We start from the raw sequence: 15,861 nt of genomic DNA on the forward strand, positions 1-15,861 counted from the left end.
CCGACTCAAATTGTCCGAGTCAAACTGGGGTTTGTTTAAGCGGAATTATTGGGAATAAGCTTTCACCCGGTCCCTTCAGTGCCATTAGTATTAACGTGATCAGGTTGACTCCGAGTTTGGAGGGACTGCCTTATCTTGAGAGACGGAATAGGCTGGGGTCAGACTCGGAGTGTGGCAGAATGAGAAGAGACCTTATTGAAACACACAAGAATCCTAGGAGACTGGATAGGGTAGATGTAGAGAGGCTGTTTCCCCTTGTGGGAGAGTCTGGGACAGAGGGTACAATCTCAGAATAAGGTGGTGTGCGTTTAAGACAGAAATGAGGAGGACTTTCTTCTGTCGGAGGGAAGTGAGTCTGGAATTCTTTATCTCAGAGGGTTTTAGAGAAAGGTCATTAAATTTGCTCAGGGCTAAGACAGATGTTTAACCAGTAAGGGAGTCAAGAGTTTTGGGGAAAAGGCAAGCAAGTGGAGTTGAGGGTTATCAGATCAGTCATGGTGGAGCTGATTCGATGGGCTGAATGTCATACGTAAAAGGTCTAACTGAATGAAAGAGGGATTGCTAGAGATGGTCACCTCCCTTTGGTCAGCAACATTAATATGAGATAAACGATGTAAGAAAATATTATGAACTAAGGGTGTGTAGGCTGGCTCTGTACTCAATGGAGTTTAGCAGAATGAGAGGTGACCTGATTGATTCGGAGGGAGCATCACAGAGCAGATACGCAAAGACATTTTCCCCTTGGGAGGGAACGTAGAACGAAGGGGACACTTAAAAAATAAGAGATCGCTGTTAATAACTGAGAGGATGATGATTTATTTTCTATCAGAGGGTCACAAGGGTCTGGACTGTTATTCCCAGTGAGCACTGGGGGCTGGGTCAGAACATGTTCAATTCAGAATCAGATTATTGATAGATATTGGAACGTACAGCGCAACGGAATCTCTATCTGTCAGCCATACTGGAGTATTGTGTGCAGTTTTGGTCACCACACTACCAGAGGATGTGGAGGCTTTGGAGAAAGTGTGGGGAAGGTTCACCAGGATGTTGCCGGGTTTCAAGGGTATTGACTATGAGGAAAGGTTAAAAAGACGAGGATTGTTCTGGCTGGGAAAACAGCGGCTGAGAGGAGACCTGATAGACATTGACAAAGTTATGAGAGGCTTTTTCCCCCCAGAGTTGAAGTTTCAATTACAGGGGGAGTGTTGAGATTAGATTCCCTACACATTGAAACAGGCCCTTCGGCCCAACAAGTCCACACCAACCCTCCAAAGAGTAACCCACCCAGACCCATTCCCCTACTATCCTAGATTTACCCCTGAAAATTGCACCGAGCACTCTGGGCAATTTATCGTGGCCAATTCACCCTAACCTGCACATTTTTGGATTGTGGGAGGAAACCCACGCAGACACGGGGAGAATGTGCAAACTCTACACAGAGAGTCGCCTGAGGCAGGAATTGAACCCAGGTCCCTGGCGCTGTGAGGCAGCAGTGCTAACCGCTGTGCCACCGTGCCGCCAATTTAAGGGAGATGTGCGAAGTAAATTTTTCACACAGAGAGTGGTTGGAGCCTGAACAGCACTACCAGAAGAGGTGGTGGAAACAGGCAGGTTTCAGAGGCATCTGGATGGTGACATGAATAGGGAGGCAATAAGGAGATATGGACCGAATAAGGGACGAAGGTTTGTTTTTTAGTTTAGTTAGGGCATGATGGTCGGCACAGCCTTGGGTGGCCGAAGGGCCTGTTTCTGTGCTGTGCTTCTCTTTTGTTCATTATTGAACAGTGCAGTAGATTCAGGAGTCAAAATGGCTGCTCCTACTAATATGGAGGGCATATTCCCACTTGTGAAAGGATTGCGAGCACAAGGCTCAGATACGAAGACACTTACACAAGAGGCAAGTATGAAGAAAGTGGAGGAAAATGGAGGTAAAGTGGGAAAATAGTTCCATCAGGGCTCGACAGAGCAAATGCAGGAAGGATGTTCCCAATGGCCGGGGAGAGTCCTGAACCAGGGAGTCACAGCCTAAGGATAACTGGAGTAGACCGTTTAGGACCGAGATGAGGAGAAACACCTTCAGCTAGAGAGAGGTGAGCCTGTGGAATTCTCTGCCGTAGAAGGTGGTTGAGGCCAAGGCACTGAATGGTTTCAAGAGGGAGTTAGATATATCTCCCAGGGCTAAAGGGATGTGGGGGAAAAAAAACAGGAAGAGGACACTGAGTTAGATGATCATGTTGAATGGTGCAGCAGGCTTGAAGGGCTGAATGGCCTACTCCTGCTCCTATTATCTACGTTTCTGTGAATGTCACTAGACGAGTAACATCGAACATTACAGCGCAGTACAGGCCCTTCGGCCCTCGATGTTGCACTGACCTGTCATACCAACCTGAAGCCCATCTAACCTACACTATTCCATGTACGTCCATATGCTTGTCCAATGACGACTTAAATGTACTTAAAGTTGGCGGATCTACTACCGTTACAGGCAAAGCATTCCATACCCTTACTACTCTCTGAGTCAAGAAATTACCTCTGACATCTGTCCTATATCTATCACCCCTCAATTGAAAGCTATTCCCCCTCGTGCTCACTGTCACCATATTTGGAAAAAGGCTCTCCCTGTCCACCCTATCTAACCCTCTGATTATCTTATATGTCTGTATTAAGTCACCTCTCAACCTTCTTCTCTCCAACGAAAACAGCCTCAAGTCCCTCAGCCTTTCCTTGTAAGACCTTCCCTCTATACCAGGCAACATCCTAGTAAATCTCCTCTGCACCCTTTTCAAAGCTTCCACATGATTCTTATAATGCAGTGACCAGAACTGTACACAATACTCCAAGTGCGGCCGCACCAGAGTTTTGTACAGCTGCAGCATGACCTCATGGTTCCGGAACTCGATCCCTCTATTAATAAAAGCTAAAGCATTGTATGCTTTCTTCACAACCCTGTCAACCTGGATAGCAACTTTCAAGGATCTGTGTACCTGGACACCGAGATCTCTCTGCTCATCTACACTACCAAGAATATTACCATTAGCCCAGTACTTGGCATTCCGATTCCTCCGACCAAAGTGAATCACCTCACACTTGTCCACATTAAACTCCATTTGCCACCTCTCAGCTCAGCTCTGCAGCTTATCTATATCTCTCTGTAACCTACAGCATCCTTCGTCACTATCCACAACTCCACCGACCTTAGTGTCGTCTGCAAATTTACTAACCCACACCTTCTATGCCCTCATCCAGGCCATTTATAAAAATGACGAACAGCAGTGGACCCAACACTGACCCTTGCGGTACACCACTGGTAACTGGACTCCAGGATGGACATTTCCCATCAACCACCACCCTCTGTCTTCTTTCAGCAAGCCAATTATTGATCTAGACTGCTATATCTCCCACAATCCCATTCTTCCGCATTTTGTACAATAGCCTACTGTGGGGAACCTTATCGAACGCCTTGCTGAAATCCATATACACCACATCGACCGGTTTACTCTCATCTACCTGTTTGGTCACCTTCTCAAAGAGCTCAATAAGGTTTGTAAGGCATGACCTACCCTTCACAAAACCGTGCTGACTATCCCTAATCCCTTTTTGAGATGCCTATAAATCCTCTCTCGTATAACCAAGGGGCTCATGGGTTCAAATCCCACTGTGGCATCAGGTGGAAATTAAATCCTATTCATAAATCTGCAGTTGAAAAGCTGGTCCATTGATAATGACCGAGATAGTCATCAATTGCTGGAAAAACTCCATCTGGGTCACTAATGTCCTTCAGGGAAGGAGATCTGCCATCCAAACCCGATCTGGCCCTCCATGTGACTCCAGACCCACAGCAACGTGGTTGGGTCCTATCTGCCCTCTGTAAGGGCCTGAGCAAGACACTCAGTTCAAGGGTCAGCTAGGGATGGGCAACAAACACAGGCTTTATCTTTGACCCCCCCAACCATAGCTCATGAAAGAATTACTCTATAACAAAGTGATAAGGAAGTTTATTTCACTGGGTGAGTGGTAAGAGGATGGAATGTACTGGCTGGAAAGATGGTGGAGGACAGATTCAATATAAGGAAGAGGGGGGTTGGGTGGTTGTTTGGTGCAAAGGGGAATAGTATAGAACCCTCAGAACAGGAACAATGGGCCAAATGGCCTCTTTCTGCACTGTAGCACTTGTGCGATTTGTTGTGGTCTCATGTTAGCAATCGATCTGGTGGGGGATTTAGTAGAAACCTCCATTCCTCGCTCAGAGATTGGGAATGTACCAGCCCGTGCGTGGAGAGTGTGGGAATGTACCAGCCCGTGAGTGGAGGGTGTGGGAATGTACCAGCCCGTCAGTGGAGAATGCGGGAATGTACCAGCCCGTGGGTGGAGGGTGTGGGAATGTACCAGCCCGTGGGTGGAGGGTGTGGGAATGGACCAGCCCGTGATTGGAGAGTGCGGGAATGTACCAGCCCGTGAGTGGAGGGTGTGGGAATGGACCAGCCCGTGATTGGAGAGTACGGGAATGTACCAGCCCGTAGGTGGAGGGTGTGGGAATGTACCAGCCCGTGGGTGGAGGGTGTGGGAATGTACCAGCCCGTGAGTGGAGGGTGTGGGAATGTACCAGCCCGTGCGCGGAGAGTACGGGAATGTACCAGCCCGTGGGTGGAGAGTGTGGGAATGTACTAGCCCGTGAGTGGAGAGTGCGGGAATGTACCAGCGTGTGAGTGGAGAGTGCGGGAGTGTACCAGCCCGTGGGTGGAGAGTGCGGGAATGTACCAGCCCGTGGGTGGAGAGTGCGGGAATGTACCAGCATGTGGGTGGAGAGTGTGGGAATGTACCAGCCCGTGGGTGGAGAGTGCGGGAATGTACCAGCCCGTGGGTGGAGAGTGTGGGAATGTACCAGCCCGTGAGTGGAGAGTGCGGGAATGTACCAGCGTGTGAGTGGAGAGTGTGGGAATGTACCAGCGTGTGAGTGGAGAGTGCGGGAATGTACCAGCATGTGAGTGGAGAGTGTGGGAATGTACCAGCCCGTGGGTGGAGAGTGTGGGAATGTACCAGCCCGTGAGTGGAGAGTGTGGGAATGTACCAGCCCGTGGGTGGAGAGTGCGGGAATGTACCAGCGTGTGAGTGGAGAGTGCGGGAATGTACCAGCCCGTGAGTGGAGAGTGCGGGAATGTACCAGCCCGTGGGTGGAGAGTGTGGGAATGTACCAGCGTGTGAGTGGAGAGTGCGGGAATGTACCAGCGTGTGAGTGGAGAGTGTGGGAATGTACCAGCCCGTGGGTGGAGAGTGTGGGAATGTACCAGCGTGTGAGTGGAGAGTGCGGGAATGTACCAGCCCGTGGGTGGAGAGTGTGGGAATGTACCAGCGTGTGAGTGGAGAGTGTGGGAATGAACCAGCCCGTGGGTGGAGAGTGTGGGAATGTACCAGCCCGTGGGTGGAGAGTGTGGGAATGTACCAGCCCGTGAGTGGAGAGTGTGGGAATGTACCAGCGTGTGAGTGGATAGTGTGGGAATGTACCAGCCCGTGAGTGGAGAGTGCGGGAATGTACCAGCGTGTGAGTGGAGAGTGTGGGAATGTACCAGCCCGTGGGTGGAGAGTACGGGAATGTACCAGCGTGTGAGTGGAGAGTGCGGGAATGTACCAGCGTGTGAGTGGAGAGTGTGGGAATGTACCAGCCCGTGGGTGGAGAGTGTGGGAATGTACCAGCGTGTGAGTGGAGAGTGAGGGAATGTACCAGCCCGTGGGTGGAGAGTGTGGGAATGTACCAGCCCGTGAGTGGAGAGTGCGGGAATGTACCAGCCCGTGAGTGGAGAGTGTGGGAATGTACCAGCCCGTGGGTGGATAGTGTGGGAATGTACCAGCCCGTGAGTGGAGAGTGCGGGAATGTACCAGCCCGTGAGTGGATAGTGTGGGAATGTACCAGCCCGTGAGTGGAGAGTGCGGGAATGTACCAGCGTGTGAGTGGAGAGTGTGGGAATGTACCAGCGTGTGAGTGGAGAGTGCGGGAATGTACCAGCCCGTGAGTGGAGAGTGTGGGAATGTACCAGCCCGTGGGTGGATAGTGTGGGAATGTACCAGCCCGTGAGTGGAGAGTGCGGGAATGTACCAGCCCGTGAGTGGATAGTGTGGGAATGTACCAGCCCGTGAGTGGAGAGTGCGGGAATGTACCAGCGTGTGAGTGGAGAGTGTGGGAATGTACCAGCGTGTGAGTGGAGAGTGCGGGAATGTACCAGCCCGTGAGTGGAGAGTGTGGGAATGTACCAGCCCGTGGGTGGATAGTGTGGGAATGTACCAGCCCGTGAGTGGAGAGTGCGGGAATGTACCAGCCCGTGAGTGGATAGTGTGGGAATGTACCAGCCCGTGAGTGGAGAGTGCGGGAATGTACCAGCGTGTGAGTGGAGAGTGTGGGAATGTACCAGCGTGTGAGTGGAGAGTGCGGGAATGTACCAGCGTGTGAGTGGAGAGTGTGGGAATGTACCAGCGTGTGAGTGGAGAGTGCGGGAATGTACCAGCGTGTGAGTGGAGGGTGCGGGAATGTACCAGCGTGTGAGTGGAGAGTGTGGGAATGTACCAGCGTGTGAGTGGAGGGTGTGGGAATGTACCAGCGTGTGAGTGGAGAGTGTGGGAATGTACCAGCGTGTGAGTGGAGAGTGTGGGAATGTACCAGCGTGTGAGTGGAGGGTGTGGGAATGTACCAGCGTGTGAGTGGAGAGTGTGGGAATGTACCAGCCCGTGGGTGGAGAGTGTGGGAATGTACCAGCCCGTGAGTGGAGAGTGTGGGAATGTACCAGCCCGTGGGTGGAGAGTGTGGGAATGTACCAGCCCGTGGTTGGAGGGTGTGGGAATGTACCAGCGTGTGAGTGGAGAGTGTGGGAATGTACCAGCCCGTGGGTGGAGAGTGTGGGAATGTACCAGCCCGTGGGTGGAGAGTGTGGGAATGTACCAGCGTGTGAGTGGAGAGTGCGGGAATGTACCAGCCCGTGGGTGGAGAGTGTGGGAATGTACCAGCCCGTGAGTGGAGAGTGCGGGAATGTACCAGCCCGTGGGTGGAGAGTTTGGGAATGTACCAGCCCGTGGGTGGAGAGTGTGGGAATGTACCAGCCCGTGAGTGGAGGGTGCGGGAATGTACCAGCCCGTGGGTGGAGAGTGTGGGAATGTATCAGCCCGTGGGTGGAGGGTGCGGGAATGTACCAGCCCGTGGTTGGAGGCTGTGGGAATGTACCAGCACGTGAGTGGAGGGTGTGGGAATGTACCAGCCCGTGCGTGGAGAGTGTGGGAATGTACCAGCCCGTGGGTGGAGAGTGTGGGAATGTACCAGCCCGTGAGTGGAGAGTGCGGGAATGTACCAGCGTGTGAGTGGAGAGTGTGGGAGTGTACTAGCCCGTGGGTGGAGAGTGCGGGAATGTACCAGCCCGTGGGTGGAGAGTGCGGGAATGTACCAGCATGTGGGTGGAGAGTGTGGGAATGTACCAGCCCGTGGGTGGAGAGTGCGGGAATGTACCAGCCCGTGGGTGGAGAGTGTGGGAATGTACCAGCCCGTGAGTGGAGAGTGCGGGAATGTACCAGCGTGTGAGTGGAGAGTGTGGGAATGTACCAGCGTGTGAGTGGAGAGTGCGGGAATGTACCAGCATGTGAGTGGAGAGTGTGGGAATGTACCAGCCCGTGGGTGGAGAGTGTGGGAATGTACCAGCCCGTGGGTGGAGAGTGTGGGAATGTACCAGCCCGTGGGTGGAGAGTGTGGGAATGTACCAGCGTGTGAGTGGAGAGTGCGGGAATGTACCAGCCCGTGAGTGGAGAGTGCGGGAATGTACCAGCCCGTGGGTGGAGAGTGTGGGAATGTACCAGCGTGTGAGTGGAGAGTGCGGGAATGTACCAGCGTGTGAGTGGAGAGTGTGGGAATGTACCAGCCCGTGGGTGGAGAGTGTGGGAATGTACCAGCGTGTGAGTGGAGAGTGCGGGAATGTACCAGCCCGTGGGTGGAGAGTGTGGGAATGTACCAGCGTGTGAGTGGAGAGTGTGGGAATGAACCAGCCCGTGGGTGGAGAGTGTGGGAATGTACCAGCCCGTGGGTGGAGAGTACGGGAATGTACCAGCCCGTGAGTGGAGAGTGTGGGAATGTACCAGCCCGTGGGTGGAGAGTGTGGGAATGTACCAGCCCGTGGGTGGAGAGTGTGGGAATGTACCAGCCCGTGAGTGGAGAGTGTGGGAATGTACCAGCGTGTGAGTGGATAGTGTGGGAATGTACCAGCCCGTGAGTGGAGAGTGCGGGAATGTACCAGCGTGTGAGTGGAGAGTGTGGGAATGTACCAGCCCGTGGGTGGAGAGTGTGGGAATGTACCAGCCCGTGAGTGGAGAGTGTGGGAATGTACCAGCGTGTGAGTGGAGAGTGCGGGAATGTACCAGCCCGTGGGTGGAGAGTGTGGGAATGTACCAGCCCGTGAGTGGAGAGTGCGGGAATGTACCAGCCCGTGGGTGGAGAGTTTGGGAATGTACCAGCCCGTGGGTGGAGAGTGTGGGAATGTACCAGCCCGTGAGTGGAGGGTGCGGGAATGTACCAGCCCGTGGGTGGAGAGTGTGGGAATGTATCAGCCCGTGGGTGGAGGGTGCGGGAATGTACCAGCCCGTGGGTGGAGGGTGTGGGAATGAACCAGCGTGTGAGTGGAGAGTGTGGGAATGTACCAGCCCGTGGGTGGAGAGTACGGGAATGTACCAGCCCGTGGGTGGAGAGTGTGGGAATGTACCAGCGTGTGAGTGGAGAGTGTGGGAATGTACCAGCCCGTGGGTGGAGAGTACGGGAATGTACCAGCCCGTGGGTGGAGAGTACGGGAATGTACCAGCCCGTGAGTGGAGAGTTTGGGAATGTACCAGCCCGTGGGTGGAGAGTGTGGGAATGTACCAGCCCGTGGGTGGAGAGTGTGGGAATGTACCAGCCCGTGTGTGGAGGGTGCAGGAATGTACCAGCCCGTGGGTGGAGAGTGCGGGAATGTACCAGCCCGTGGGTGGAGAGTGCGGGAATGTACCAGCCCGTGGGTTGAGAGTGAGGGAATGTACCAGCCCGTCAGTGGAGAGTACGGGAATGTACCAGCCCGTGGGTGGAGAGTGCGGGAATGTACCAGCCCGTGGGTGGAGAGTGTGGGAATGTTCCAGCGTGTGAGTGGAGAGTGTGGGAATGTACCAGCCCGTGTGTGGAGGGTGCGGGAATGTACCAGCCCGTGGGTGGAGAGTGTGGGAATGGACCAGCCCGTGGGTGGAGAGTGTGGGAATGTATCAGCCCGTGGGTGGAGAGTACGGGAATGTACCAGCCCGTGGGTGGAGAGTGTGGGAATGTACCAGCCCGTGGGTGGAGAGTGCGGGAATGTACCAGCCCGTGGGTGGAGAGTGTGGGAATGTACCAGCCCGTGGGTGGAGAGTGAGGGAATGTACCAGCCCGTGGGTGGAGAGTGTGGGAATGTACCAGCCCGTCAGTGGAGAGTGCGGGAATGTACCAGCGCGTGAGTGGAGTGCGGGAATGCATTTCCGCTGAATAGGAAAAAAAGGGAGGCTGATGGAGGATTCAAGACTACGTAGAGGTTCATTGTGGAGTTTGGAGACCCTTTGGCTCAAAGTGGGCGGCACGGTGGCACAGTGGTCAGCACTGCTGCCTCACAGCGCCTGAAACCTGGGTTCAGTTTCCGACTCAGGCGACAGACTGTGTGGAGTTTGCACGTTCTCCCCGTGTCTGCGTGGGTTTGCTCCAGTTTCCTCCCACAGTCCAAAGATGTACCAGCCCGTGAGGGAATGTACCAGCTATGCTAAATTGCCCGTAGTGTTAGGTAAGGGGTAAATGTAGGGGTCTGGGTGGGTTGTGGGTCGGTGTGGACTTGTTGGGCCGAAGGGCTTGTTTCCACACTGTAAATAATCTAATCTAAAACCCTCCCTATTTCTGGGTGGATCGATTTCATTTCCTCTTTTTCACGTTCCCCAGGCGACCTGTAAAGCTGCAGTCACCTTCTTCCACTTCTGCACCCTGGCCAACTTCACGTGGCTGATGGTCGAAGGGTTGTACCTCCAGACCCTGCTCAGCCTCGCCTTTGTATCCAACAAAAAGTACTTCTGGTCGTACTGTTTCATCGGTTGGGGTCAGTATTTCACATTTTGTGGAGGGCTGGGGATTGGGTTGAGGTGGTGGGGGAGCGGGTTTGGAGGTGGGGAGCTGGTATCGGTCGTTGGGCCAGTGTGGGGATGTGACGGGGGAGCGGGGTTGTGGAGCGTGCGGGGCATGACCGTTGGTGGCTCACTCTGTTGGCAATTCTGGAAGAGGGGCTCGAGGCTCAGAGTGGAGGGATGATCTGATGGTCGAAGGGATATTTCTCCTGCCCAGCCTTGACTCCAAATGTTAACTTCACTCAAACAGAGTCCAAGTCCACAAGTTTAGCAGGACCTTCATTTCAGTTAATTGCATCCCCATAAAACTCAGCCTCCCTCACTCAAGACCAGCTTACATGACTGAGTGAGCCTTCAATAATACATCCGTCGCCTGGTTTTCCTCATTTCGTTCAGTCTCAGCCATTCCTTCAGAGCAGGTACGATGTTCGGCCCATGAGTCATGGCTAGGGTGTGCAACATCTTGTCTGAAAGGATTTGGGTTGGCACATTGGACCAGTGGTTGGCACTACTACCTCAGTGTGGGGCTGGAAAAGCACAACAGGTCAGGCGGCATCCGAGGAGCAGGAGGATCAATGTTTTGGGCAAAAGCCCTTCATCAGGAATGAGGCTTGTGGGCCGAGGGCTGAGAGATAAATGGGCGGGGGCTGGGGGAGAAGGGAGCTGAGAATGTGATAGGTGGGTGAAGGTGAGGGAGAAGGTGATAGGTCAGAGAAGAGCGTAGAGCTGATAGATGAGAAGGAAGATGGACAGGAAGGACAGGCGCAGAAGGCGGTGCCGAGTTGGAAGGTTGGATCTGGGATAATGTAGGGGGAGGGGAGATGAGGAAGCTGTTGAAATCCACATCTATTCCGTGTGGTTGCAGGGTCCCAAGGCTGTATATGAACCGTTCCTCCTTCAGGCCTCGGGTGGTAACAGTTTGGTGATGGAGGAGGCCCAGGACCTGCATATCCTTGACAGATTGGGGTGGGGAGGGGGGCGTGTTGATGTGTTCAGCCACAGGGCGGTGGGGTTGGTGAGTGTGGGTGTTCCAGAGATGTTCTCTGAAACGAACCGCAAGAAGGCATCCTGTCTCCCCGATGTAGAGGACACCACACCAGGTACAACGGATGCAGGAGATGACATTGGCAGAGGTACAGGTAAATTTCTGATGGATGTGGAAGGATCCCTTGGAGCCTTGGATGGAGGGGAGGGGGCAGGTTTGACACATCCTCCAGTGACAGGGGAAGGTAAGTTTCCTCATTCCCCTCCCCGTGCCTTATCCCAGTTCCAACCCTCCAACTCAGCATCGTCCCCGCCTTGACTTGTCCTACCTGTCCATCAACTTTCCCAGCTATCCACTGCACCCTCCTCTCTGACCTGTCACCTTCTCCGCCATCTTTATAGACATATCACATTCTTAGCTACCTTCCTCTCAGCCCTACCCCGCTCCTCCTCCTATTTGTCTCTCAGCCCCCTTGGCCCACCAGCCTCATTCCTGAAGAAGGGCTTATGCCTGAAACGTTGATTCTCCTGCTCCTCGGATGCTGCCTGACCTGCTGTGCTTTTCCAGCGCCACGCTCTCGACTCTGATCTCCAGCGTCTGCAGTCCTCACTCTCTCCTACTACCTCAATGCGCCAGGGATCCTAGCCTCGGGCAACTGTCTGCGTGGAGTTTGCACATTCTCCATATCCTCCCACAATCCAAAGATGGGCAGGTTAGGGTGGATTGGCCGCAGGAATTTGCATGTAGTGTGCAGGGATGTTCAGGTTAGGCGAGCCCTTCATGGAAAAGTTAAATATCACACAACAGCAGGTTACAGTCCAACAGGTTTATTTGGAAGCACTAGCTTTCAGAGCGCTGCTCCTTCATCAGGTAACTCATGGGACAGGATCATAGGACACAGAATTTATAGTAGGAGATCAAAGTATCATACAATATATTAAACAAACCTAGAAGGTTCCTCAGGTAAGGGGAGCTGGGATCTCCCTGGAAATCTCAAGGGGAGCTGGGATCTCCCTGGTAACCTCAAGGGGAGCTGGGATCTCCCTGGTAATCTCAAGGGGAGCTGGGATCTCCCTGGTAATCTCAAGGGGAGCTGGGATCTCCCTGGTAACCTCAGCTGACATGAGAATTGAACCCACGCTGTCACTATCATTCAGTATTGGAAACCTGGCTGATGCAGGTACCATCCCCACGCTGATTGATAATATCACTTCCGCCCCCCATCATGGCCGCTTCCACAACCACTTCCGCCCCTCACAATTCCTCATGCTTCACACGTGACATCACTTCCGCCCCTCACATCATCGCTGATGCCACACGCACAGTGACTTCCGCCACCCCTACTGCCGTGGTCACCACCACTTCCGCTCCCACCAGCGCCACTCACCTGCATTCTGCTGACACGCCCCCCACAGACCCAACTGTCACTATACCCACCCCCCGAACCCTGAGGGGAACACTACCCCTGCTCATGACTCCACCCCCATTCCTCCCCCACCACACCCACTCCGGTTCCTGGCCTGCTCCCACTCCCAGCTCCACACCCACACCAGATCCCAGCTCCCAGCCCTGCCGAGTTTTCACCATCCCTCCAGACCTCCCCCTCACTGAGGACGAACGATCAATCCTCAGCAAAGGACTCACCTCCATCCCCCTCCGTCCACGCATCAATGAATTTAATACATGCTGTGACGTTGAACAATTCTTCCGTCGCCTCCGCCTCCGAGCTTACTTTCACAATCAGGACTCCCGCCCACCTTCCGAGGACCCCTTCACCCACCTCCGACACACTGCATCCACCTGGACACCCTGCGCTGGCCGACCACCCACCCTCGACCTCTTCATTTCCAACTGCCGCTGGGACATTAACCACCTCAACCTGTCTACCCCCTTCCCCCACTCCAACCTCTCACCCTCACAACGCACAGCCCTCCACTCCCTCTGCTCCAATCCCAACCTCACCATCAAGCCAGCAGATAAAGGGGGCGCAATGGTAGTGTGGCGCATTGACCTCTACATCACTGAAGCCAAACGCCAACTCGAGGACACCTCTTCTTACTGCCCCCTTGACCATGACCCCACACCCCATCACCAAACCATCATCTCCCAGACCATACAGAACCTCATCACCTCAGGGGATCTCCCACCCACAGCTTTCAACCTCATAGTCCGGGAACCCCGCACTGCCCGGTTCTACCTCCTTCCCAAGATCCACAAGCCTGACCACCCTGGCCGACCCATTCTCTCAGCATGCTTCTGCCCCACTGAACTCATCTCTACCTACCTCAACACTGTCCTATCCCCCCTAGTCCAGGAACTCCCCACATACGTTCGAGACACCACCCACGCCCTCCACCTCCTCCAAGACTTCTGTTTCCCTGGTCCCCAACGCCTCATCTTCACCATGGATATCCAATCCCTCTACACCTCCATCCGCCATGACCAGGGCCTCCAGGCCCTCCATTTTTTCCTCTCCAGACGTCCCCAACAGTACCCTTCCACTGACACTCTCATTCGTTTGGCCGAACTGGTCCTCGCCCTTAACAATTTCTCCTTTGAGTCCTCCCACTTCCTCCAGACCAAAGGGGTAGCCATGGGCACACGTATGGGCCCCAGCTATGCCTGTCTCTTTGTTGGCTACGTAGAACAGTTGATCTTCCGTAGTTACACCAGCACCACTCCCCACCTCTTCCTCTGCTACATTGATGACTGCATTGGCGCCACCTCATGCTCCCGCGAGGAGGTTGAGCAATTCATCAACTTCATCAACACATTCCACCCTGACCTTAAATTGACCTGGACCAATTCTGACACCTCCCTCCCCTTCCTGGACCTTTCCATCTCCATTAATGATGACCGACTTGACACTGACATTTTTTACAAACCCACCGATTCCCACAGCTACCTGGATGACACTTCTTCCCACCCTACCTCTTGCAAAAATGCCATCCCGTATTCCCAATTCCTCTGCCTCCACCATATCTGCTCCCAGGAGGACCAGTTCCACCACAGAACACACCAGATGGCCTCCTTCTTTAGAGACCACAATTTCCCTTCCCATGTGGTTAAAGATGCCCTCCAACGCATCCCGTCCACATCCCGCACCTCCGCCCTCAGACCCCATCCCTCCAACCGTAACAAGGACAGATCGGCCCTGGTGCTCACCTTCAACCCTACAAACCTTCGCATAAACCAAATCATCCGCCGACATTTCCGCCACTCCAAAAAGACCCCACCACCAGGGATATATTTCCCTCCCCACCCCTTTCCACCTTCCGCAAAGACCGTTCCCTCCATGACTATCTGGTCAGGTCCACGCACCTTACAACCCACCCTCCCATCCTGGCACTTTCCCCTGCCCCCGTAGGAACTGTAAAACCTGTGCCCACACCTCCTCCCTCACCTCTATCCAAGGCCCTAAAGGAGCCTTCCACATCCATCAAAGTTTTACCTGCACATCCACTAATATCATTTATTGTATTCGTTGCTCCCGATGCGGTCTCCTCTACATTGGGGAGACTGGGCGCCTCCTCGCAGAGTGCTTTAGGGAACATCTCCGGGACACCCGCACCAATCAACCACAACGCCCCGTGGCCCAACATTTCAACTCCCCCTCCCACTCTGCCAAGGACATGGAGGTCCTGGGCCTCCTTCACCACCACTCCCTCACCACCAGACGCCTGGAGGAAGAACGCCTCATCTTCTGCCTCAGAACACTTCAACCCCAGGCATCAATGTGGACTTCAACAGTTTCCTCATTTCCCCTTCCCCCACCTCATCCTAGTTCCAAACTTCCAGCTCAGGACTGTCCCCGTGACTTGTCCGGACTTGTCCGACCTGCCTATCTCCTTTTCCACCTATCCACTCCACCCTCTCCTCCCTGACCTATCACCTTCATCCCCTCCCCCACTCTCCCATTGTACTCTATGCTACTTTCTCCCCACCCCCACCCTCCTCTAGCTTATCTCTCCACGCTTCAGGCTCACTGCCTTTATTCCTGATGAAGGACTTTTGCCCGAAACGTCGATTTCGCTGCTCCTTGGATGCTGCCTGAACTGCTGTGCTCTTCCAGCACCACTGATCCAGAAATTGGAAACCAGCCATCCAATCAACTGAGCTAACCAACCCCCAACAGCAATCCTGCCATCACATCAATGGGTATTTTTAACCAGCCTACCTAGACACATATTGACACCGGTCCGGGGTGCGTGGGGACTGAAGCCAGATTAGATTAGATTACTTACAGTGTGGAAACAGGCCCTTCAGCCCAACAAGTCCACACCGACCCACCAAAGAGCAACCCACCCAGACCCATCCCCCTACATTTACCCCTTCACCTAACACTATGGGCAATTTAGCATGGCCAATTCACCCTGACCCGCACATCTTTGGACTGTGGGAGGAAACCGGAGCACCCGGAGGAAACCCACGCAGACACGGGGAGAATGTGCAAACTCCACACAGAGAGTCGCCTGAGGTGGGGATTGAACCCGGGTCTCTGGCGCTGTGAGGCAGCAGTGCTAACCACTGTGCCACCGTGCCATGCCGGATCTCTCTGGCTGAGAAGTGAATGCACTACCATAGGGTCATTCATCATGGAAACAGACCCTTCATTCATGCCAACCCATTTCCCAAACTAAACTCGTTCCCTTTGCCAATGTTTGGCCCATATCCATCTAAACCTTTCATCTCTGGGCGGCACGGTGGCACAGTGGTTAGCACTGCTGCCTCACAGCGCCAGAGACCCA

General features: G+C 54.0%; 1 protein-coding gene across 1 annotated transcript in view; it reads left to right on the forward strand.

Moving 5' to 3' along the window:
• The window catches only part of LOC132816244 (vasoactive intestinal polypeptide receptor 1-like), a 61,609-nt gene that overhangs the window by 14,708 nt on the left and 31,040 nt on the right, over positions 1 to 15,861 (forward strand). Inside the window, exon 6 of the mRNA XM_060825740.1 lies at positions 9,950 to 10,103. Coding sequence (XP_060681723.1) covers positions 9,950 to 10,103 — 154 coding nt within the window. The remainder of the gene's footprint in view (positions 1 to 9,949; positions 10,104 to 15,861) is intronic.

Source organism: Hemiscyllium ocellatum, chromosome 5 (genome assembly GCF_020745735.1).
Source record: "Hemiscyllium ocellatum isolate sHemOce1 chromosome 5, sHemOce1.pat.X.cur, whole genome shotgun sequence".
Classification (NCBI taxonomy): domain Eukaryota; kingdom Metazoa; phylum Chordata; class Chondrichthyes; order Orectolobiformes; family Hemiscylliidae; genus Hemiscyllium; species Hemiscyllium ocellatum.